The sequence below is a fragment of the Nycticebus coucang genome, chromosome 18, assembly GCF_027406575.1.
Source record: "Nycticebus coucang isolate mNycCou1 chromosome 18, mNycCou1.pri, whole genome shotgun sequence".
NCBI classification, from domain to species: Eukaryota; Metazoa; Chordata; class Mammalia; order Primates; family Lorisidae; genus Nycticebus; species Nycticebus coucang.
The window spans coordinates 44,041,262-44,066,126 of NC_069797.1; the positions used below are offsets into that span (position 1 = coordinate 44,041,262).

Here is a 24,865-nt window from a genome sequence, read left to right on the forward strand (position 1 = left end):
GCAAGGCCTGGTAGGAAGGCAGCTCCCCCTGCAATGAGAGGGTACACCTGCATCTTGCATCCCTGCAGCCTGGCACAGGGGTACAGAGGCCTTTCTCACTCCTGGCTCCACATGGCCAGCCCCCCCCCCCCAGAGTGCAGGGCCAGCACTGTGGGAGGGGAGGGCTGCATTTCCCTAGTAGTCCTGCCAGGAGCTTGACACTACATCTGACTGGTGGATGCCCCCACCTGCTTCCCTTCATTTTTCCCACCTATGGGAAGGGGACACCCCAACTGGGAGCTAGAAGATGTGCAGAATGATGGGCTCTAGTGAACTCCTGGGGGCCCCAGGAAACCTCAGGGCCTCCCTGTGTGAGCATCAGGATAGATGCTATGTTCCTCATTTCACTGCCAAGGGCAGGGCTGGTCAGAGAGGCAAAGGCACTCATCCAGGGCCTCGAAGAGGTGGGTGCCAGAACCAGGGCTGCAGCCTAGGTCAGGATGGCTAAGTGTCTCCCACCCCACCCCACTGGTCAAGGGATCTAAGGCCTTGACTTGGCTGACCTTACCAGGAGAGTCATTTTAAAAGAACTCTATGAATGTGTATTAGGCAGCAGCTCAAGGTATGTTCTGAAATTGCCCCTTAGAGACTTCACAGGCTAAGCCTTTCTCAGAAGGGCTGCTGGAAGAGGAATCAAATTTCTTTTAGTTGCAGGGGAGTTGAGGCTCGGGTTTCCCTCCTGTTTTACCTGTTGGCACTTCCAGTGATCCTACCCCCAACAGCCCCATTTCTTGCTTCTCTACCTACAGCCAGCACTGCTTTTCCCCTTTGTTTGCAAACTCTTGGAAATTCTACTAAACCATGCCATCGTACCCCAGGACCCAGTTGTGCAGTATCTTAGTGGTGATGTCTAGTTGCTTATTTGGCAGTAATTCCAAGGCCTACCTTCAGAGGGAAAAGAGTCACTGCTAGCATGTTCAGTCAATCACCAGGTGCTTTGGAGCACTTCCTATGTGCCGAGCACCATGCTAGGTGCCATGGGGGACAGTCAGAAGCAGGTTAGGTCCTGGCTCAGGGAGCATACAATCTACTTTAGCAGACAGGAGACAGATGAGGGTCAAAGGCCACAGCCTCAGTAAGGCTTGTTGAAGAGAGACAGCAGGTGACATGTAGCAAGCTAGACTGGAAGGGCATCTCAGAGGACCTAAGTCTTAATTGAAAGGAGGATTTCCCCAGGCAGAGATGATGGGGGTAGAAGTGAGGGAGCCAAGTGCGAGAGCTGGGAAGGTTAAGCCAGCCTCTCTTGGGCCTGGCTGAGCTGTTCATCTGCCAGGTGTAGAGAGGCCTGGCTGGGAAGAAGGGCTGGGACTGGGGTGTGGAGTTCTAAAGGACCGGGTCATTGGGGTTGCTTGAAATGGCATCATGGACCAAAGCCAGTGTGGGAGGTCTTGGAATCCAGACCCTTAATTCTTCACTGAGACCCAGGGTGACAGGTCCAGCTTGTCAATGGCTGAGCAGTCCACAAAGCCTTGTGGGTAGCTGTTAGGCTGGAATGCATTCAGCGGGACCTTGGTGATATGGGTGTTGTCACAGACAAGGCGTGAGAGGGACATTTTCCGTAGAGAGTCCTGCTGCCTCTTCGTGAAGACTCCAGGGTTTTCCCACCAGAACCTGCAGAGACAGAGAAGGTTCATTCCATCCCATCCTGCTGTGGCCTCGCCCCACTCTGCCACAGGGGAAGGAAGGACCATTCGCACTGTGAAAAAGCCCCACTCATCCTGAAGTCTGGAATTAGTCCTCATGCAGGATGTAGGACTCTGAGGACACCCACCTTGGAGAACAGCTTCACCTGCCCTCCCTGCTGAGGTCTCACTTGCCTGTCTCCATCACGGATCTGCTGGAACTGCCTGCCCAGGAGGCAGGCCAGGAGAGGCCCCACCCGGCCCCTTTTCACTAGGGGCTCAGCACTGGCCCCTATCCAGATGTCGATGTTGTTAGGGCTCCTGTAGAGATCCAGTAACTTCTTGGCCAGCACCTTATTCTTTAGCACAGCAGTCATCTCCTTCAGTGTCTGTGGCTGTGAGAGGCCACAAAAGCGTCTCCAAGAGTTGTACCCTGTGATAGAGAGGGTGAGGCTGTCTCATCCCAGGGACTTCCTGCTCATAGCCCTCTGTTGGGGACATACCCATTCTGTCTCTGTCGGAAGAAATCTGGGCTCACAGTCTTTGGGGCAGACAGGCAGTGATCTGTTATTTTATATCTGTGGCACTGTAGTCCTGAGGAGGCTTGTAGGTTACATGGTATGAGTCCGCCTATCTGAAGCATATTATAAATATGTAAACTGAAGAACAGAAATGTTGGGCGGGGCCTGTGGCTCAAGGAGTAGGGCGCCCATCCCATATGCCGGAGGTGGCGGGTTCAAACCTAGCCCTGGCCAAAAACCAAAAAAAAAGAAAAAGAAATGTTAAGTAATTTGCCCAAAGTCCCATAACTAATAAACAGTACAGCTGGGATTTAAACTCAAGTAATCTAGCTTGTAATTACTACAGGGTATCCCAAAAGACGTAAAAATATTCTGCAAAATTTCATAATGAATATTTTGTGAATAAAGGTACATTTAGCTACAATTTCCCATTTTCCCTATGTATGGCAAATTTCGGGACATACTATATATTACATTGCCATTCATAGGTACAAAAGAAAGGTCGAATCGTCATCTATTTCTCTATTTTCTTTTCTTAATCTTTTCTGGGCTTTTACACTGCTTTTACATGTTAGTTGTTAATCTCTTGTTCATCGCAGGGATTCCAAGATAATACTAGATATGTGCTCTTGTCTCTGCATTAGGGAAAATGGAAGATTCCACTTTGTAGATGAACAATATGTGTTTTAAAAACTGGCCTTCCTTGTATTTCAGAATTGAACAGATTCCCAGGGTCACAGAGAAGAGTTGCTAAGAGTTCTAGAAAGTAGCTAGAAGTTCCCCAGCCCAGGCCAGACCCCAGGCCTGCTCACCAGGCTGCCCATGGTCCCGGCCACGCTGTATATTGATGGCAGCCAGGTCAAAGCCATGGATCTTATGAGTTGGCTGGAAAAGCTTGTTGCGCAGCTCTCCTGTCATCATTTTATTCTGTTTCACCAACTTGGCCTTTTTGGCCAGCAAGCCCCGCACCAGAGGATCAAGTCCACCTGCCAAGAGAGACGCAGAAGCTATCCTTGGGATGGAGTAGGGTGGGACATCTTCTAGGCTGGCCCCCGCCTCCACCAGACATTTTCTCTTGGTTGAAAGTTGGGCCACCTGAACATCTTGGGCTGGAAGTAGGGAGAAAAGCATAACACAGCCTTCAGGGTGTGCTCAGGGGCAGAGCAGAACCCAGGCTGCTTGAGGGTGGCAGAAAGGGTGGGATGGTGGCATGAATATAAATGTCAAGATTTTTTTCAAGCTCTAGTTCATGGAGTCAGCTCCTCCTCTTTCTGTATATTCTGCTGAGCAACATTGCAGAATGGAAAGCGGTGGCATAAGTCTTTAGGAAGCAGCCCTGACTCATTAGGCCTGACATACAGCCAGTTTTAGCACAGTTGAGGGATAAAGGAAAGCTGGATCCCACCTCTGGCACCTCATAGAGATGGAAGGCTTTAGAGAAGAGTAGGAAAGAGCAATTTATTTACCAAACCTATGAATTCTTTCTTTAGAGGTCAGAGAAGCGTAGGGCAGGGAAAAGAGGTAGGGAAATCCCAGGTACCTTAGAAGGGAAAAAATAATAATAGCTAGTATTTCTTGATCGCCTACTTTGTGTCAGGAACCATTATAGGGTACTCTACACATGTACAGGCACTCCCTTAGTTACAAACATCTGACTTATATACACACTTATGAACAGCATATTACAGTAAGTCCCTGAGTTGTAAACATCCAACTGACATAGGACTTGCACTTACAAGCAGAGGCTATTACATGTAATAGACAAATACACTTATTCCAAATTACATGTAAATTCAATTTAAGAACAAACTTACAGAACCTATCTCATTCATAACCTGGGGACTGCCTGTATCTCATTTAATTTTTTGGATATTTGCATGAGATGCAAATTATTATTGTCTCAATTATTACTGCCTCAATTTTACAAATGAAGAAACAGACTCAGTGAGGTGGATTTATTTGCCGAAGGTCACACAGAGGTGCTTAGAATCCGACTTGCTAGCCTTCCCTATGAGCAGTTTGCAGAGGGAGAGCCAGGTGATAGCACTTTCCTGAAAGAACATACCATCTTTGACTATCCTCCAGGTGTTGAAGAAAAGGGTGTGCAGAGCTAGTTCTGGTTCTGGACCCCAAGGCTGATAATTCTCATCTAGACGGTACACAGTAGCGGGGACTTCCAAATGGCCAAAGCGGAAAGCAAAGGTGAAGACATTGGAAATTCGGGGATCCACAGATTCATCGTAGCTTTGGTATGGAGGGATCCACTTCTGCATCTCATCACCTAACACAATGGGTAGGTAATCCCTGAAGGTGATAATCTGGAGGGAGAAATGAGGAAAGGGTGTGAGAAGGTTTAAACTTCTGCAGAAGGAAGCTGGAGAAGAGCACTGGCAAAGAGGGATGAGCAGTCAAAAATCAAGAATGGCAAATGGAGGGTGGTGCCTGTGGCTCAAAGGATAGGGCGCTGGTCCCATATACGGGAGGTGGTGGGTTCAAACCCAGCCCTGGCCAAAAAACAAAACAAAACAAAACAAAAAGCACTGTAAGAATGGCAAATGGATAGCATATACATTTTACTAAAGACCTCAACATCCTCCTTTCAGATGGATATCAAACCCTGGGTCATCTCAACTCAAACAGAGCCTCCCCAAGACACATTGTAATGACCCTGTCCAAACTCAAGATGAAAGAAAAAGTTCTGCAAGTAGCCAGGAGGAAGCACCAACTGACCTACAGAGGCAGAGCCATTAGGATGACAGCAGACTTTTCAACAGAAGCTTTCTAAATCAGAAGAGCATGTTTGTCAAGAGCATGGTCATTCACCTTCAACATTCTTTTTTTCTTTTTGTAGAGGCAGAATCTCACTTTATGGCCCTCGGTAGAGTGCTGTGGCGTCACACAGCTCACAGCAACCTCCAACTCCTGGGCTTAAGCGATTCTCTTGCCTCAGCCTCCCAAGTAGCTGGGACTACAGGCGCCCGCCACAATGCCCGGCTATTATAAATGAATAATCTTCTGGAATACTTAGCAAATTAGCTAATTCTTTTTTTTTTTTTTTCTTTTTTGGCTGGGACTGGGTTTGAACCCACCACCTCCGGCATATGGGACCGGCGCCCTACTCCTTGAGCCACAGGCGCCACCCAACCTTCAACATTCTTAAACAAAACAATTTCCAGCCCAGAATTCTGTATCCTACTAAACTAAGCTTCAAAATTGATGGAGAAATCAAATATTTTGTGGATATACAAGCACTGAGGAAATGTGCCACAAGTTGGCACCCGTAGCTCAATGGGCAGGGTGCTGACCACATACACCAAGGCTGACAGGTTTGAACCTGGCCCAGGTCAGCTAAAGCAGCAATAACTACTAAAAGAAAAAGAAAGAAAGAAAATAGCTGAGCACTGTGGCTGGTGCCTGTAGTCCCAGCTACTTGGGAGGCTGAGGCAAGAGAATTAAGAGTTTAAGCGCGAGAGTTTGAGGTTGCTGTGAGCTGTAATGCCATGGCACTCTACCCAGGGTGACAGCTTGAGACTCTGTCTCAAAAAAAAAGAAAAAGAAAAAGAAAAGAAAAGAAAAGAAAGAAATTCACCACAAGGCCAGTTCTATAGGAAATACTTAGACCTATTCTCAACACTAACTACCACAATGGACCACCAGCAAAATGAACACCCAGAAGCTTCCACAATGGTGCAAAGGATAAAACCATGCAATGGACTTACACAAACGTAAAACAATAAAAATTCTAGGAATAAAAAAATAGGAGAAAATCCTTGTGACCTATGAGTAGGAAAAGAGTTCTGAGACTTGATACCATAAGCACAATCCATGAAAGAAAAAAATTGATGAAATTAAAAGTTTCTGGTTTCCAAAAGACCCTGTTAAGAGGATGAAAACAAAAAAACAAACAAATTACAGATGGGGAAAAAAAAATCTGCAACTCACATATCTGACAAAGGACTTGTGTCTAAAATATATAAACAACTCTCAAAGCTCAACATGAAAAGACCAACAGTCCAGTTTGAAAATAGGCACAATATATGAACAGTTATTTTACCCAAGAGGATACACAGATGGCATACGAGCACATGGAAAGACGTTCAACATCAGTAGCCATTAGAGAAATGCAAATTAGAACCACAGTGAGATATTATTACCTATCAGAAAGGATAAAATTAAAAATAGTGATGACAGTCTCAGGATGCTGAGAAACTAGATCAGGCATACATTGCTGGTGGGAGTGTAAAATGGTACAGCCATTCTGAAGAATGGTTTGGCCGTTTGTTTTTAAGCTAAAAATGGACTTACCATATGACCCGTGATTGCACTCTTAGTCATATATCTCAAAGAAATAAAAGTTTATTTTCATGTAGAAACTTATACATGAGTGTTTATAGCAGCTTTATTTATAATAGTCCCAAATGGAAACTATACAAATGTCCTACAACAGGTACATGGTTAAGCAAACTGTGGCTCGTCCACACCATGGAACACTACTCAGTTACAGAAAGGAAGGTACGCTTGATACATGCAGCAACTTGGATAGACCTCAAAGGTATTATGTTAAATGAAAAAAGGCCACCTCAAAAGGATACATACTGTATAATTCCATTTATACAACATTTGTGAAATAATATAATTATGTTAGAGATGGAGAACAGATTAGTGGTTGTCAGGGGTTAGGGATACAGGGATGAGAGGTGGATGCTGTTTACACCATGAGTGGGTCTTCTGATGTCAGATAAGTAACTTTACTGTGGTGGTGGTTACATAAAGCTACACTTGTGATAAAATTGCATAGGGCTATGCAGACACAAACTCATAGACCACTGTGAGTCTGAATAAGCTCTACAATTTGTATCAATGTTAAACTTCCTGCTTTTGCTATAGTACCACGGTTATGAAAGATGTTAGCACTGGGGGAGGCTGGATGAGGGGTGCATGGGACCTTCCTCTACATTTTTGCAACTTCCCGAGAATCTATAATTAATTCAAAATAAAATGTCTACAATATATATGCATGGTTAATATCAACATGTCAACTTTTTTTTTTTTCATTTTAGAGACAGGGTCTGTCTCCCAGGCTGCAGTGCAGTGATATAATTACAACTCACTGCAGCCTTGAACTCCTGGGTTCAAGTGATCCTCCTGCCTCAGCCTCCTGAGTAGCAAACACTACAGGCACCATATCTGGATAGTTTTTTATTATTTTTTTTAGATATGGGGTCTCACTATGTTGCTCAGGCTAGTCTCAAACTGCCTCAGCCCCTCAGAGTGCTGGGATTACAGGTGTGAGCTCCTATACCCAGTCTAACATATTAATCTTTCTAATTCTCTTCTAGTTAGTCAATTAGCCAATCAGCAATGCCAGTGGAATATACCTAAGTTGGCTTAGGTACAGAGAATTTGAAAGGAAGAGAATCAAATCAAAATAACCCAAATCACAATTATACACCATAACCAAGTGGGATTTATCCCAGGGTCTCAAGGCTGGTTCAATATATGTAAATCTATAAATGTAATTCAGCACATAAACAAACTAAAAAATAAAGACCATATGATTCTCTCAATTGATACAGAAAAAGCTTTTGATAATATCCAGTATCCCTTCATGATCAGAACACTTAAGAAAATTGGTATTGAAGGGACATTTCTTAAACTAATAGAGGCCATCTACAGCAAACCCATAGCCAATATCGTATTGAATGGAGTTAAATTGAAATCATTTCCACTTATATCAGGAACCAGGCAAGGTTGCCCATTGTCTCCATTGCTCTTTAACTTTGTAATGGAAGTTTTAGCCATTACAGTTAGGGAAGAAAAGGCGATCAAGGGTATCCACATAGGGTCAGAAGAGATCACACTTTCACTCTTCGCAGATGACATGATGGTATATCTGGAAAACACTAGGGATTCTACTACAAAACTTTTAGAAGTGATCAAGGAATACAGCAATGTCTCGGGCTACAAAATCAATACCCATAAATCTGTAGACTTTATATATACCAAAAATAACCAAGCCAAAAAAAAAGTCAAGGACTCTATTCCTTTCACAGTAATGCCAAAGAAGATGAAATATTTGGGAGTATACCTAACAAAAGACATGAAAGATCTCTACAAAGAGAACTATGAAACTTTAAGAAAAGACATAGCTGACGATGTTAACAAATGGAAAAATATATGATGCTCATGGCTGGGAAGAATCAACATGGTTAAAATGTCTATACTACCCAAAACAATATATAATTTTAATGCAATTCCTATTAAAGCTCCATTGTCATATTTTAAAAATCTTGAAAAAAATAATACTTCGTTTTATATGGAATTGGAAAAAATCTTGAATAGCCAAAACATTACTCAGCAATAAAAACAAAGCAGGAGGAATCACGCTACCAGACCTGAGACTGTACTATAAATCGATAGTGATCAAAAGAGGATGGTATTGACACAAAAACAGAGAAGTAGATGTCTGGGAAAGAATAGACAACCAAGAGATGAATCCAGCCACTTACTGTTATTTGATCTTTGACAAGCCAATTAAAAACATTCAGTGGGGAAAAGATTCCCTATTTAACAAATGGTGCTGGGTGAACTGGCTGGTGATCTGTAAAAGACTGAAACTGGACCCACACCTTTCACCATCAACTAAGATAGACTCTCACTGGATAAAAGATTTAAACTTAAGACATGAAACTATAAAAATACTTGAAGAAAGTGCAGGGAAAACTCTTGAAGGAATCGGCCTGGGTGAATATTTTATGAGGAGGACTCCCCAGGCAATTGAAGCAGTATCAAAAATACATTACTGGAACCTGATAAAATTAAAAAGCTTCTGCACAGCAAAGAACATAGTAAGTAAAGCAAGCAGACGGCCCTCAGAATGGTAGAAAATATTTGCAGGTTATATTAATATTAAACCTATAAAGGTTTAATAACCAGAATCCACAGAGAACTCAAACATATTAGCAAGAAAAGAACACGTGATCCCATCTCAGGGTGGGCAAGGGACTTGAAGAGAAGCTTCTCTAAAGAAGACAGACATGTGATCTACAAACACATGAAAAAAATCTCATCATCCTTAATCATCAGAGAAATGCAAATCAAAACTACTTTGAGATATCACCTACCCCCAGTAAGAGTAGCCCACATTACAAAATCCCAAAACCAGAGATGTTGGCGTGGATGTGGAGAAAAGGGCACTTCTACACTGCTGGTGGGAATGCACACTAATACGTTCCTTCTGGAAGGATGTTTGGAGAATACTTAGAGACCTAAAAGTAGACCTGCCATTCGATCCTATAATTCCTTTACTAGGTTTATACCCAGAAGATCAAAAATCACAATATAACAAAGACATCTGTACCAGAATGTTTATTGCAGCCCAATTCATAATTGCTAAGTCATGGAAGAAGCCCAAGTGCTATCAACCCACGAATGGACTAGCAAATTGCGGTACATGTATACCATGGAATATTATGCAGCCTTAAAGAAAGATGGAGACTTTACCTCTTTCATGTTTACATGGATGGAGCTGGAACACATTCTTCTTACAAAGTATCTCAGGAATGGAAGAACAATTGCCAATGTACTCAGCCCTACTATGAAGCTAATTTATAGCTTTCACAGGAAGGCTATAACCCAACTATAGCACATGAATATGGGGAAAGGACCAAGGAAGGGGAAGGGAGGGGAGGTTAGGGTGGAGGGAGGGTAATGGTTGGGGCCACACCTACGGTGCATCTTAGAATGGGTACAGGTGAAACTTACTAAATGCAGAATACAAATATCTACATATAATAACTAAGAAAATGCCATGAAGGCTACGTTGAATAGTTTGGTGAGAATATTTCAGATTGTATGTGAAACCAGCACATTGTACCCTTTGATTACACTAATGTACACAGTACGATTTAACAATAAAAAAAATAAAAAATAAATAAATAAATAAAATAACCCAAATCACTACAATGTATTAAGTAGTCCCAGGGTAACAGAGCCTGTGGTCCTAGTAATGGCAGCAAGGCAGATATAGGAAAGGGATCAACGTCTGGGTGACTCTCCAGCCCTCCGAATTCAGGGATTCATTTTGGCATAGAGAAGCTGAAGAAATGAAAGGGGGGAGCATTTACAAGAATGAGACAATGGGAGAGAAGCAGCAGAGGAGAAGAGGGACACAGAGGTCTGGAAGCAGAGGAGGTAGCTGGATGTGCAGAGGCCAGAGAAGGACTGAGCCAGGAGCCAGAGCCAGGCGGGCCTGGACCTCCTACCTGCACGAAGGCTCCCAGGATCTTCCGGGCTTCCTGGTAGAGTTTCTCTCCATCCCACTGAGGGTTGAGTCTCTTTAGCTCTCTAGCCAGCCGGTTGTGCTCGCGGAGAAAGAGGGTGTGGGAAGTGGCCAGCAGGGTCTGCTCTGAGGCTCGGGAATCTCCTGAAAACACAGAGGACAGGTAGGTGGCCTCCGGGATCTGGTAACCCACACAAAGACGTGATGGTGCCCCCACCGGACCCTCTTCCAAGCCCCTCCTGCCAGTCAACTTCCAAGAATCAGGTGGAGAGGGATGGATGGGGAATGGGAGAAGAATCACAGGGTTTAACTGAGGTCTAATCACATATTTTTTAGCTTTGATACTTGGGCAAGTTACCTAATGTTTCTGAGCCTCAGCCTCCTTGTCCATGAAAGTGGGAATAAAAGGCCTATCAGACAGGAATGTGGTAAAGGCCACTGGTGACATGCAAGGAAGGAAAGTTTTATTAATTATAATTCAACTATCTGCTAAGAAGGGTAGTCAAAATAAATGAGGGGCTTTTCACATACTTTGTTGAACAACTTTGAAGGTTTTAGGAATGCAGGTTTGAGGTGAGAGCCTGGGCAGGGCTGAAGACCTCTAGGTAATAAAGAGAGAATAATCTAGATGGGGGGGAGGGGCAAGAACCTATTCAGGGCCTGGAAAGGTGTAAGGGTGGGAGGCAGTTACATGGTGAAAGACCAGGTGTCCTCCAATCTTTAGGCAAGTCTACTAAATTCATAAATTCTTGGTATTAGTGCATATTTTTATGAAAACAAGGAAAGAGTTTGGCTTTGTGTCTGGATTGACGTGGGTTATGTGTGAACACAAAATCCAAAAGCTCTACCAATTAATGACAATTAATGACACGGTGGGGGGGGGTAAGAGGAGAGCAGAGAGAGAAAGAAGGAGGGAGGGATGGAGAAAGGATGAGCAGAGAGAGGGAAGAAGGGAGGGTGGTGCCGTTTTGGTGTGTGCCACACCTTTTGGGGGCAAGGCAAAATTGTAAGAGGGACTTTACCTAACAAATGCAATCAGTGTAACCTGGTTTCTTGTACCGTCAGTGAATCCCCAATCAAAAAAAAAAGATCATGCTGTAGAAGAATCGTTAATGGCATGGAATATATTAAGAGAAGGCATCAGGTTACAGAGCATTATTTATAGCAGAATCCCAATTATGTAAAACAATGTAGAACTATATCTATGATAGAAAAAATACTGGAATGATAGGCATTAAAAATGGTTAATGATGGCCTTTCGTGGGTGGTAGGATTGTGTGAATTTTCTTTTTATTTTCTTTGAGCTTTTCTGGATGTCCTCATTTTGTAATACAGTGAACACATATTCTTGGATTCTCTATTCGTCTGGGGCCTTCTGCCAGTCCTAGACCAGTGCCAGGGTCAGCAGTGGTTTGGTGTGGTATGTATTTTTCCAGCAAGAGGATAAGAAAGGAGCAAAGCCTCCTTGGATAACCCCTTTGTCCTTGGGCCCTTCCTCTCCCAGCCTAGACTTACCTGCTAGGAAGCAGGGCACCTGGGCAGTGGCGTTGATGAACTCGCAGGGGCTTGGTTTCTTGTTGATAAAAGGCAGGTAGGGCATCCCATGGTCTGAGAACTCCTGGTTGACAGCCAGGAGGCCCAGGGGGCTGCTGAGGTTGCGGAGGCGGCTGGCCAGGCTTGGCTCGGCGCCATACACGAGACTGGCATCCAGGAAGGAGGTCAGAGCATTGATCTGTTCTCTGGCCAGCGATTGGTAGGGCGGAGTGGGACAGACAAAGCCGGCTCTGAAGAATGGCATGCACTTCCCTTGAGTCCTCACCTTGGGGTCATCAGGTGGGAACTGCAGAGAGGTTGGGTACATGAGACCAGGCAAGGGTAGTACAGGGCAAGTCTGCGTGCAAAGATGCTGATGGCACCCTCCTGGGATCCTAATAACAGATGCTGACCCTAGACACTTCCTGCTGATATTGCACACCCTCGACCCATAATACCCTGAAGTTCATTACATCCTGCTGTGTAAAATTGCTCAGTCCTTTACAGTGCTGGCTCTGAATTTTCAATGGGAAGGGAGTCCTGACTTCCCTGAACGGGAGAACAGGACATGAGATGTTAATAATTACTACTAATAATGGCTATCATTTATTTATTTTTGGACCTACTATATGCCAGGCATTATGCATACTTTATCTCACTTCTGTCCTCAGAAAACCCCATAAGGTGGACAATTCAGTCCTATTTTACAAGTGAGGAAACTGAAGCTCAGAACAGTTAAGTAACTTGCCTAAGAACTTACAACTGGAAGGGAAAGATGTAGGATTTAGATCTATATTGGCTTCGGTCCACAGTGGATGTGCTTTATACCACAGCACATAGCCTTGAGTTGTTGTTTAAGTGAATAACTTTCTCTCTAACTATAAAGCCCATGAATGAGAAGAAAAGGTTCACCCTTGCAAGATCCTCTCCCTTCCTGCTGGAAAGTTCCACAAATCCTTGCTGCTCACTTTGATTCATCCAAGTTTCAGCTTCCTCTGGGAGCCGAAGTCATCCTTCAGGGTGACTGACAGCAGTGTTTTGAACACTTTACTGTGTATAAGATAAATTGCCTGGGAATCTTGGTAAAATGTTGAATGTATTTCCCAATGTCTGGGGCAAGGCTTGAGCGTTTGCATTTCTAATAAGCCTCCAGGTGTTGTTACCATTGCTGCTGCTTACTAAAGCTCCCCAGAGCTTTCCAGTTTTGCCATTAGTAGTTTACTTATCCATTTCCGCATTGGCCCTTTGTTCTTGAGAGCAGGAGCAGTGTCTTATAAACTTTTGTATCCCCATGCTTTATGTAATAGATGGCATGGATTAGGTGGTTAATGTCTATTTACTGAATAAATGGATGAGTGAATGAAGAGATGTGTGAGGCTTGAGAAGCTATCAAATTAGCAACCAAGAGATCTTGGCTGAAGGGTTGGGAATGTCTCCTATATCAGGGTGGGCAAGGGACTCATCAGAGACATCCAGACAGCCGCAGGACCTACCATGATGGGGAAACAGTTGCCTCCCTGGATACAATACTCATCGCATTGGGCTTTGGAGAACTCACTACTCCCCAGCTCGGTGTCAGGGGCAAAGTCCAGGTCGTGGTCCACAATTTGACCCCATTGCATGAAGAATAGGGACCTGTTTTGGTCCAGGACACCCTTCTCATCCATGTAGTTGGCAATCTCGTTGGATACCTTTCGGGCCTAGAGATGGAGAGAGAAGGGGAGGGTGGACTGGAGGAAAAAGTGCTTTGAGGATTCAGATTCAACTACGGTTTACTAAGTGCCAACCATTCAGTCCTCATGAGGAGCTTGTGAGGTGAGTGGCAGGGTAAGTCCTGGAGAGGGTAAGTCAGTTCTCCACGGTCCTGCAGCTACAAAGGGGCGGGGATGGGAACCGACCCCGGCCTGTTATGACTTGATGACTTGCAAGGCCAGTGCTTTCCCATTAGGGAGAGGGAAAATAAAGACAGGCTGCTTGCGAAGTGAGTCTAGGTGTCTGAGGGGCTCTAGTAGGGCCTGCCAGCTCCGATGAGGCCAACAGATAGGACCTCCAGGCAAACAACAGCTGATGCACTCCAGGGGCTGGGCAGGGGTACACGCCAGCAGGATGGAGCACGGAGGCCATCTGCCTGGGAGACCCCAGGGTATCTGGCCGGTGGCAGCTGGGAGTTGACAGCACGTGGGTGGGCCCCGCGCTCCGAGCTCTGCTGCCGCCTAGTGGCACTTTGGGGGCCATCGCCAGGGAGCCAGTCCAAATCATCTCCGCGAGGCGGCTCCGCAGCGCACTCCTCTACCCTCCCACCTACTGCTTCCTTTCCGTGTGTGTTTGGGGGATACATCCCTTCCCCCGATTCCCATCATCGCATCCCCTCCCCGGCCCACCCTCACCAGCGGGACAGGGAAGCTGTTCCGCGTCTTCTCCGGAGTCCACCCGAAGGGCAGGGAGAGCCCGTCCTCGTACTCGGCCGGCAGCCACCGCGCCAGCGCCCTGTTGGCGGCGCCCAGCGCGGGCCTCCTCCTGAAAGCCAAGATCCGTCCTCAGCCTCGGGTTCCTCTGCGGCGCCAGCCCCGCCCGGCCCCCTGGGGGAACCCCGGGAGCCTCCGCAGAGGACAAGCGTCAAACGAGGGGTTTCTGAACCGCTCCTGAGGGCGCGGGCCCCTCTGCCTTGGGGAAAGGTGCTCTTCCAGCGAGATTGCGGGCTCACTGGGACTGCTGGAGACGCGTGATCTTCAGAAAGTGGAAAGTTGGGCGTGCAAGTCCGGGAGCGCAGGGCATTGGCAGTGGCGGTTCAGCCTAGAATGCCCAAGGGGCGGAATGTCTGCCCCTCACGCCCACCCATGCCCAAGCACCTGTTGTTACAGTCTCCTGAAATGGTGCGGTAAGGGCTGTTGTAGTCGCATTTCACCGCCGGAGCAGGGGCATCACAGCCCACCTCCCAAGACAACGAGGTCAGGTCCAGGCTGGGCCCTGAAACAGAAGGGACCCCAAACGGGCTGCGCTCCTTCTCCATTCAGAGGCATGGGTGGGAGGCAGAGCCCAGAAGTCAGGGGTGAGCTCACGTGTGTTGAATACATGCCACGTTCTAGGCAAGCGTTTCCAGGTGATTTCTCATTCAATCCTGACAACTCATTAAAGTAAGAGTTTTAAGCCCCCATTTTACAGAGAAAAAACTGAGACCACAGAACGCGAGAGACTTGCCACAGGCCACCCCCATAAGGAGTAATTTGGAATGTCCCCAACATGGCTGGTAATTCCTTGTCTGTCAGGCCAAGATTCATTTGAATCTACAAATCTTTCTTTTAGAATGAAAATGTTCCTGGGAAGTTAAGCATATGTTAGTATGAGTTAGTTTGATAAGATTGCTTTTCTTCTAAAGCTTCAGTGACATCTAAAGTACCAAGCAAACAGGAATAAGCCCTAGGAAGGACGTTTAGAAGGGACAGGTAATTTTAAAGTGGGAGTGGGGGGCCTTGGGCATCAGAGGGTTTCATGTGGGCACAGAATGGAGACAGCTGCCAACTTCTGAATGGAGTCCCTCACCCATCCCTGTGTCTGCAATGGAAGGGAAACTCGGGAATGTAGCTGTATGGGGCTTCATCAGGGGCGGCCATCTGTGAAAGGTGGCAGGGACTGGGGTTCAATCCTTAGCACCTTTTGAATTTCAGAGTCTAAAGTGCTCCTGCTTCTCCCCACCTTTTCCTAGTTTCCTTCTTTTGGCACTTGGGAATTTGCCCAAGTCTTGGGCCAGGTATTCTCTCTCTGTTGGTGTTTTCCCAGTGAAAGCCTGAAGCTGCTTCCTCCTATCAGGCCCAAACTGTGGCATTCGGTTGGGTGTGGGGATGGGGTGGAGAAGGTCATGACCAAGCCATCAGTTAAATTCATTGTTTCAGCAACACATTACCCAGAACAAGACTGAAATTTCATCTCCTGTGACATAATCCCAATAAATCCCCCTGACACAGGTGGCTTAAATGTCCCCTGTATTAGAGGAAGTGGTGACACTGGTTTGGGACAGGGAGCCCAGGTTTATTGACTTTTAGCACTTCCTCTGGGCAGAGGATTTACAGATAATATTATACAAAGAGTACCAATGTCCCCTCACTTGGAGTTGGCAATGTGACATTGCTAGGTCTGAGGTCCTGCCTCTGTAAAAAAGAGTGTTGCCCTGGCTGTCCTCTAAGTCCCTGTGCTCTGCCAGTCTGGTCTGTGATTCTACAAAGGGAGAGTTGGGGGTGGCTCTATGAATAGAGAGCTCTGAACGGGGAGCACAGTGTGGTGTGGCCTCTGCTCTCTCTTGTGGGGAGATGGCCCCTTCCTGCCATCAGAGGGTAGTAGGTTTTCTGTACCTGTGACGTTGGTCAAGGATTCCTTTTGCCTCAGTCTCTTTAGGGAATCTTCCCACACCTGCCCATTGCGGATGGCTGTGCGTGTCCGGCCTTTGGCGTGCTTGAGGTACTCTGAGAGCTCTCGGCTGGTGGGGTTCTCAGAGCTCATCGAGGTCTTCAGCCTACAGTGGGGATCATAGCCTAGAGCCATAGAAGAGCATGAAGGGCCCAGCAGAGGGGCCCCGGGATGTGGGCAGCACACAGGACACAACCCCTTGTGTGCTCCCCCCAGCAGTGCCTCTGGAAATGCTCCTCTGGGAGGAGGAAGCTGCAGTGGCCATTAAGCTGTGTTAGGTATGGTTCTGAAGAAAGGATGGTGGATGGACATGGAATGAGCAGTTCCTGAATTCCAGTCCGAGGGGTGAAGCAGGGCCGGCTGTGTCACAACCAACTAGGGAGCCTCAAAAACACACAGGCCCTGATTCACACTTGAGGAACCCCTGGCATGGAGCTGGGATGTCATCAGCCCTGTGGACTGAGAATTCTAAGGATAAGATGTGTACGGGCTAATCTCCTTTCTGACTCTGTGGTCCTTGGACCTGCCTCTTGACATCTCCTTGTCTACAACTGTAACTGGCATTGGCCTTCTTTCTATATCCTGAGCCTTGTGTGGGCTTCACATTAAGCCCTGGGGCCCCAGCAACCTATCTTCCTTTGTTTATGGGGTGGAGGAACCCTAAAATATCCTGCACCAGCCCCTTTGGGATCTGGATGCTGCAGGTGCTAACGCACCCGAATGTTTCCTTCCTGCCTCGGACCCTTTGCCTTTGCTGTCCCTTACCGCAGTGCCACCCCTGGGCTCTCCCCAGACTCTCCGCATGGCTAGCTGCTTCTCATCCTCTGGGGGACTTCCCTGATCCCTGCGCCTAGAGTGGAGCCTGTCGCTCTGTTTCTGTCCTTCACTGTCTTTACCACAAACCATGAATCACAGGGTTGTCTGTGTGCTTGTGTAACAGAATGTCTAAATGTGATTCATTATGTCTCTAGGAGCCCCCTAAGTCCAAGAAGGGGATATCCACATGCCAAAGCAGGGTGCTGGTTGTCCTGTGCAAGACTTGCAAAGGAGGTGGGTGAATACCTATTTTTTGTCTTTTATGTGCCTCCTTGAAGATGAGGAGAGTGAGAGAATTTTCCTTGCTGAAATACTGGGCAGTCTGGCCCCTCACCACCACCACCGCCAAGGCGACCCCTTTAACAGTTTAATCCTAGGAGAAGACCTTAGGAGGAGGACTCAACTGCATGTCCTGGGGTCTTGGCTGGTGTCTGATACATGCCTAGACAGCCTACCTGGAAGAAGTGGAAGCCTGAGCCCTTCACCTGCCAGGGAGAGAGGGCCAGGGCAGCACTGAGCAGGGTGGAGCTGTGCGTCTTCTCCAGTCTACCTAGAAGGGACCGGGCCCACAGGGGCTGGGGAGGGCTGAGGGAGTGTGCCACATGCCTCCAGGCTGAGGGTTGGAGCCATAAGCTGCTGGCCAGAGAAATTTCCAGGTCAGGGAGTGGGCAGCACAATATCTAAGAAACCAGGAAAGTGCTGGGAGAGATAAAGGGCTTCTGGCCCCCTCCAGACACAGCTCTGTTTAGTCGGCTGCCATCCCTTATCTTTCCCTCCCCGCAAGAAGCAGAAACCCAGGCCAGGGGATGAGGGGGAGTTCAGGAAAGAGGGCAATGCTCCTTTTTCTTTGTTTCTTTTATTATTAAATCATACCTGTGTACATTAATGCGATCATGGGGCACCATACACTGGTTTTATAAACAGTTTGACACATTTTCATCACACTGGTTAACATAGCCTTCCTGGCATTTTCTTAGTTGATGTGTTAAGACATTTATATTCTACATTTACTAAGTTTCACATGTACCCTTGTAAGAAGGCTCCCTTTTCTCCCTGAAGGCTTTGCGCAGTTCTGAGCTAAGGGAAGAGAGAAGCTCTGGGCTTTGTCTTTTTATGCTGACATTTTAATTCCTGAAATGATACTGTTCAGGGGACTTGAAGTCACCAAAAAAGTTTAAAAAATGGCTTAAGAGTTCTTACCAGGCCAGGGAGGAGTGGAGTCTCAGAGCCAACAAACAGGGACAGCAAGAGGGAAGAACAGGTTGTTTTTTCCTCAATACAACAGCACCCCTTGTTTCTCTCTTGTTCTCTCTCACTGGAGTGTGGCTTTCCTGAGGGCAGGCACCCAAGCTGTCCTTATTTTGCTGGTGCCCTGTGGGCTCCTGGGCTCTCTGATCCTTTCAGAAGGTTGGCGTGCTCCTCCTCCTGTGACTGTGGGTGCATCTGCTAAGGGTCACTCCTGTAACCTTGGTGGGTGGGTGCCTCTGAGCCCTTGTAGCTGCCCAGCTGGAGTTGCCCAGGAGTTGCACAGGACTGTGACAGCAGCTCTCTCTCAACCCCAAGCCTGTAGCCACGTCTGACTGTTGTGGGCAGATGAAAACTCTGCTTTCCTTGCTCCAAGGTGGGGCAGGCTCTCAGGTGTAACTTCTGCTCCAGGTCTCCCTGTGGGGTCAGACTGTAGCTAGATCTGAAACCACAGTCTGGCTTAACTTCTTTTATTGCTCCTTCTTAACTCCATTATAGCTTCCCTGAGAGCTCTCCCCTCATAAGTCACCTGCACCTACATCCAGCTCTTGGGTTCTGCTTGTGGGGAACCTGACCTAAGTCAGTCAATGCTAGTAGGCTGAATGAAGGACATTCACCCAGTCCAGTGTTTTTCAACCGTTTTTATCTCGCGGCACACTTGGACCTATAGTTAAACTTCTGTGGCACACTTAAATTATGTTGATCAAAAGACAAAGTAAAGAAAAATAATGTATTTATTGTGCTTTGAACTTCTTTGGAAAATAATCAATGATCTTTAAAATTTTTCGTGGCACACCAGTGTGCAACAACACACTGTTTAAAAATCACTGATCTGGAGGCTTTCTGAGACTCTGGAATGCATGATCCAGGGAAATATTAGGCCATGTGGAAGAAAGTTCTTCTAGAATTGGGTTAGATGTCTGCTTGCAGGTAACTTACAGCCCGAGGGTGTTAGCAGTGTGGGCTATTGCTCCTAATGTCATGTACTTGGAGCGGGGATGGAAGGGCAAGTTTTACTATTGCTCTGGTTCATCAGCTTGTCAGGGCCGGCCTAGACGTGCTTGGCATTAACAGGGAGACTATGAAAGGAAGTGTGTGTGTGTGTGTGCGTGTGTGTGTCACGCACCTGGTTCTTGAATCCAGGAAGGCCTTGTCGACTTGGACCTTGACCTGACTCACAGCATCCGAGATGGCAGCAGTTCTGGTGGTCGGTGCTTAGGGTCGGGTGGGGGAGCAGAAGCAGGGCATCAGACACGGCACCTTTGCAGTGTCTCCTGCCTGGCTCCTTTGTTCTCAGCCAGCACTCCCGCCCCTCCAATCTGAGCAGGCAGGAGGTCAAGATTAGGAAACTCTGACAAGTTCTTAAGGGGTCAAAGCACAGAACGGGAAGAATACACTTGGATCTTCAGTTAGATGCTGAAATTGTTCTTTGAGATTCCACTAGAATAGCCAGGGATGGGATGAAGGAGAAGCGTGCCACTCAGGATGGCTCTGGCTACTGGGCTGTGGGGACTTCTCTGGTTCTTGGTGAGAGGCTTATACAGACTCTTAATTCCATCAAAGAGGTACTGATCACCAGGACCCCAAAGTAGAGAGAGAGAGAGGCAAAAGTGGAATTGGGTTTTCACTTGTATTGCATTTGCAGGACCCATTCTCTGAGCTCAGAGAGTGTAGTGGGTTAAATGGCCCTTCCAAAGTTCACATGTACATGGAACCTCAAAATATGACCTTATTTGGAAATAGGGTCTTTGCACAGCCCATTTTAATGAGGTGATACACGATTGGTGGTTTTACAAGAAGAGAGGATGTGCCGGGGAGAAGGTGTGTGAAGACTGAGGCAGGGACTGGAGTGATGCAGCTACAAGTCAAGGACCACCAAGGACGCCAGGAGCCGCCAGGAGCCGCCAGGAGCTGGGAGAAGCAGGAAGAATTCTCCTCTAGAGCCTTTAGGGGGAGCGTGGGCCTGCCAACACCTTGATTTTGAACTTCTCGCCTCCTGGACTGTGAGATTAAATTTCTGTTGTCTTAAGCCACTCAGTTTGGGTGTTTTGTTATGGAAGCCCCAGAAACAGTACAGGAAGACACTTACCTTTTGTGGCAGACTCTGCGGCCTGGAGCAGGATCAGAGAAGCCAGGAGGGCTGAGAGGTGAGGAAGGAACCTCATCACTGCAATGAGACATAGGATCATGCTGTGAGCTTCTCCAGAGCCCCAGTGGAAGGGGCTGACTCACAGAAAGCAGAGAAAGCCCAAGGAACACCCTGACATGTACGCACAACCCCAACCCAGGTACTGGGGAAAATGGGAAGAGGCAATGTGGAAGGGAAAGAACTCAGGCTTCAGGGTGTGAGGCTCTGAGTCCTTGCTTTGCATTTGCCCTATTAGCTCTGTGAGGAGGCAGGTTACTTAACATCTCTGCCCTGCGGAGGGTGGCTTGGGACCCAGTGATCTGGGAGGTCTGATTCTGCTCTAATAATCTGTGATCCTGAGATCCTGCACCTATCTTGTCACGGGCATGAGAAGTGGTGTTACCTAGCCCAGAACATAACTTTGAGTTCACCTCCCCCCTCCCTGCAAGCGAGTCTCCTCTGGCTCAGCACCCAGGGAGAACCCTTGAGAGGCAGACACTCAGCTCATCCCTTCAGCCACCAGGCAGAGGCTTCACCGTCCCTCAAAGAGCCAATTAGATGGGGACACATGAAAGAAAGTCGTGAGAAAGCTCCGAGCTCCTTTCAGAGATTCCAGCTCTTAGACGAACCCTTTCCTTCCTCGTGATCTTTAACTCTGAACCTAAGTCATCAGACTAAAATTTGTGTAGCTTTGTTTTCTGATCAGGGACTTCGCTGGGCTTGGTGGTGCAGGCCCCAAATCGACTTGGAGGAGATTCTGGCTTCAGCCCAGGGAGGTGTCCCATGGTCTTGACAGCCTCCTCGGTCTTCACAATAGGGCGTGGGTCTTCCCCTCAGCATGGTGTTCACTGACTGGACTCCAGAAGCACATCAGGGAGAACAGCCTCAGATTGTCTGTTCCTCCATAGCTACCTGAAGACCCTTGCAGGAAATTGTAGTTTGAGCTTTGCCTGAGAGACCACCAGTGTGTCCTTTGGACTCTCTCCAAATAAATAATCTCCCCTTAGACTAGGCCAGACCAGAAGAGGAGAACTGTGAGTCTGGACCAGGTATGTTTGGCCTCCTTTGCACCCCTCAATTTTTTCCTCTGCCTTGTTGGGGGCCCCACTAATAAATTTTATCTGATTGAATATACTTTTTGTACTCTAATTCCAGAAAAAAATGCAAGGTACGAATAAATACATCTCTGGCCAAGATTCTCTCTGGTACTTTCCCCCGCTCCCAAGATGAGTTCTCAAACATCACAACCCCTCAGTAGGCTCCTGTCCTTATATTTACATGGCCCCAAGTAGGAAAAGATCATTCTACGACCTCTTCTGCCTCTGTCACCCTTTTTTTGTGACTCCAGGAAACCCACTGCAGGGTCCATTGAGTCAACAGAAATTTTCCCATTATAGACAAAGACAATGGTTTTGGAACAAGTATCATTGACTTAAAAGAAAATTTGTGGTAAAAAACACTTGGCAAAAGGTGTACCATCTTAACCATTTTAACCACACAGTACAGAAATGTTAAGTATATTCACCTTGTTGTACAACAGCTTTCTAGAACTTCTTCATCTTGCAAAACCAAAACTCTACACCCATTGGACATCAACTCCCTTTCCCCAACCCCCAGCCCCTGGCAACCATCATACCATTGGTTTTTAAAGGGGCACACAGGTCTTCATTATATTTTTCTTTGAATGAATAATGCATTTCATAACAAATTGTAAACAGAAAGTGAAAGATTAGTCTATGGAAAAAGTACATCATCTGAGATAGACTGAGGAAGAAATATTATAGCTGAACACATGAAAGGTGAGAAATCTGAACAGGAAACAAAACTTAGAGCTTCATTTCTCCTCTCCTCTTCTTTAGTCTCCCCTTCAGACTCTCCTCACTGGGAACTGAGGGAGGGGAGACTTCAGGGCCAGAGCTAAATTATTTTCCACGTCTTGGGCAATGTTCCTGGTCAGTGTGAGGGAAGGGGATTTGACAGAAACCAGAGCCAGGTAGATCCTAGATTGTGTCACTGAAAAAAGACTGTGCAGAAATCTGCCTTTTGCAGCCAGAGGGACAATATCTTCAGGCAGAATCAAGCTGGGCAAAGGGAAGAGGGCATGAGACCTTAGAGTGTAAGAGGCCAACCAGAGGCTTCTGTGATGTTTGGATGTTTATCTGCATTCTTATCATATGATCAGTGCAGAAACTATTATACAATCCATTTGATTTGCAGCAAAGCCTGGAGCCTTCCCCAGGACACGGAGCCCTACCTGGAGACAAAGCCACAGCCTCTGCCTCTCAAATGCCAGATTGGCCCACAATCCATGCCTCTACTCATGCTTTTCCCTATGCAATGCTCTCTTTGCCTAATAAATGTCTATATCCTTCAAAACCTAGGCCAAATGTCCCTCCTCTGTGAAGTTTAAAGTATCTCTCTAGGCAAAATTAGGCCATTCTTTTTTCTGTCTTCTCATAGAATTTTAGTCATATCTCATATTACTGATTCACTGTCAGTTTCCCCTACCAGACCATGAACTCTTCAAGGTCTATGTCTTATTTATTTCTGTTTTTCCAGTGCCTAAGCGAAATGTCAAGACACAGGGTGGCCATAAAGTTCATGTGCAATTTAAAATAATTGTCTACTGGTGAACTGCAAACTGATACAACCTTTTTGGAAGGAAGTATGGAGAATCCTCAAAGAACTCAAACTAGACATCCATTTGATCTTGCAATCCCATTACTAGGGCTCTACACAGAAGAAAAAAAATCATTTTATCATAAGGACATTTGCACTAGACTGTTTATTGCAGCTCAATTTACAATCGCCTAAATGTGGAAACAACTTAAATGCCCACCAACCTGGGAATGGATTAACAAGCTGTGGTATATGTATAACATGGAATACTATGCAGCCACTAAAAAGATGAAGACTTTATATCTTTTGTATTAATTTGGATTGAGTTGGAACACATTCTTCTTAGCAAAGCATCACAGGAATGGAGAAGCAAGAATCCAATGTATTCAATTTTAATATGAAGGTAGTAGATGATCTAATACAAGGTGGGGGGTAGGGAAAGGAAAGAGCAAGGAGAGGGAAGGAGGGAGGGGGTTGTGGGGTCATGGTGTATAGCATGCCTCTTGAGAGCAGGACACAATTATAAGAGGGAACTAACAAATGCAGTCAGTGTAACCTAATTCTTCGTACCCTCAATGAATCCCAAACCATAAAAAAGAGAAAATAAATTTAAAAAATAAAAATAATTTAAAAAATAAAATAGTTGTCTATTTTAAATTGCACGTGAACTTAATGGCCACCCTGTATAACAGGTGTTGGGCACATACTGAATGAAATGAAGCTCCCAGAGCAGAGAAGTTCCATATCTGGAGATTGTAGAGGGGAGGGGAAGGATGGCCTGTTAGCAGGTTTCTCACACTTTAATGTGCCCGTTAATCACCTAGGGATTTTAGTAAATGCAGACTCTGACTCAGGTCATGGTTGGGGCCCAGGAGTCCGCACTTCCAATAAACTCTGGGTGATGCTGATGCTGTGGGCCTGCAGGCCACACTCTGAGTACCGGGGCCTCCCAGAGTTTGGGTCTCAAATTTGATAAGCAGTCACCCAAGAGACTAGAGCAGTGATTTTTCAAATAGTGTGGTGTGCTGTGAGAGGATCTTAGGTGTACTGAGAAAAATTTTAAAGATCGTTAATTAAATTATTTTTCAAAAAGTTCAAAGCACAGTAAGTATATTCTTTTTTTTTTTTATTGTTGGGGATTCATTGAGGGTACAATAAGCCAGGTTACACTGATTGCAATTGTTAGGTAAAGTCCCTCTTGCAATCACGTCTTGCCCCCATAAAGTGTGACACACACCAAGGCCCCACCCCCTCCCTCCGTCCCTCTTTCTGCTTTTCCTCCCCCCCCACCCCCCATCACAGCTCACAGCAACCTCAAACCATTGGGCTTAAGTGATTCTCTTGCCTCAGCCTCCCAAGTAGCTGGGACTACAGGCACCTGCCACAATACCCAGCTATTTTTTGGTTGCAGTTGTCATTGTTGTTTAGCAAGCCTGGGCTGAGGTTTTTTTTTTTTTTTTAATTAAATCATAGCTGTGTACATTAAAGTGATCATGGGGCACCATACACTAGTTTCATAGACTGTTTGACACATTTTCATCACACTGGTTAACACAGCTGGGCTGGGTTTGAATCCGCCACCCTTGGTGCATATGGCAGGCGCTGTAACCATTGTGTTATGGGTGCCGAGACTCTTTACTCTTTTTTTTTTTTTAATCAA

At 46.3% G+C, this 24,865-nt stretch overlaps 1 protein-coding gene across 1 annotated transcript; it reads right to left on the reverse strand.

The window, feature by feature from the left end:
- Positions 1 to 1,230: 1,230 nt before the first annotated feature.
- LPO (lactoperoxidase) lies at positions 1,231 to 20,623 on the reverse strand. The gene is made up of 12 exons (XM_053569064.1): positions 20,548 to 20,623; positions 19,585 to 19,672; positions 16,343 to 16,503; positions 14,846 to 14,963; positions 14,384 to 14,513; positions 13,490 to 13,696; positions 11,979 to 12,303; positions 10,447 to 10,607; positions 4,248 to 4,500; positions 2,995 to 3,168; positions 1,857 to 2,094; positions 1,231 to 1,650 (listed from the first exon to the last, which is right to left on the reverse strand). The coding sequence occupies exons 1-12, from the start codon at positions 20,621 to 20,623 to the stop codon at positions 1,443 to 1,445; spliced, it is 2,139 nt and encodes a 712-aa protein (XP_053425039.1). The 3' UTR covers positions 1,231 to 1,442.
- Between the last annotated feature and the right edge of the window lie 4,242 nt (positions 20,624 to 24,865).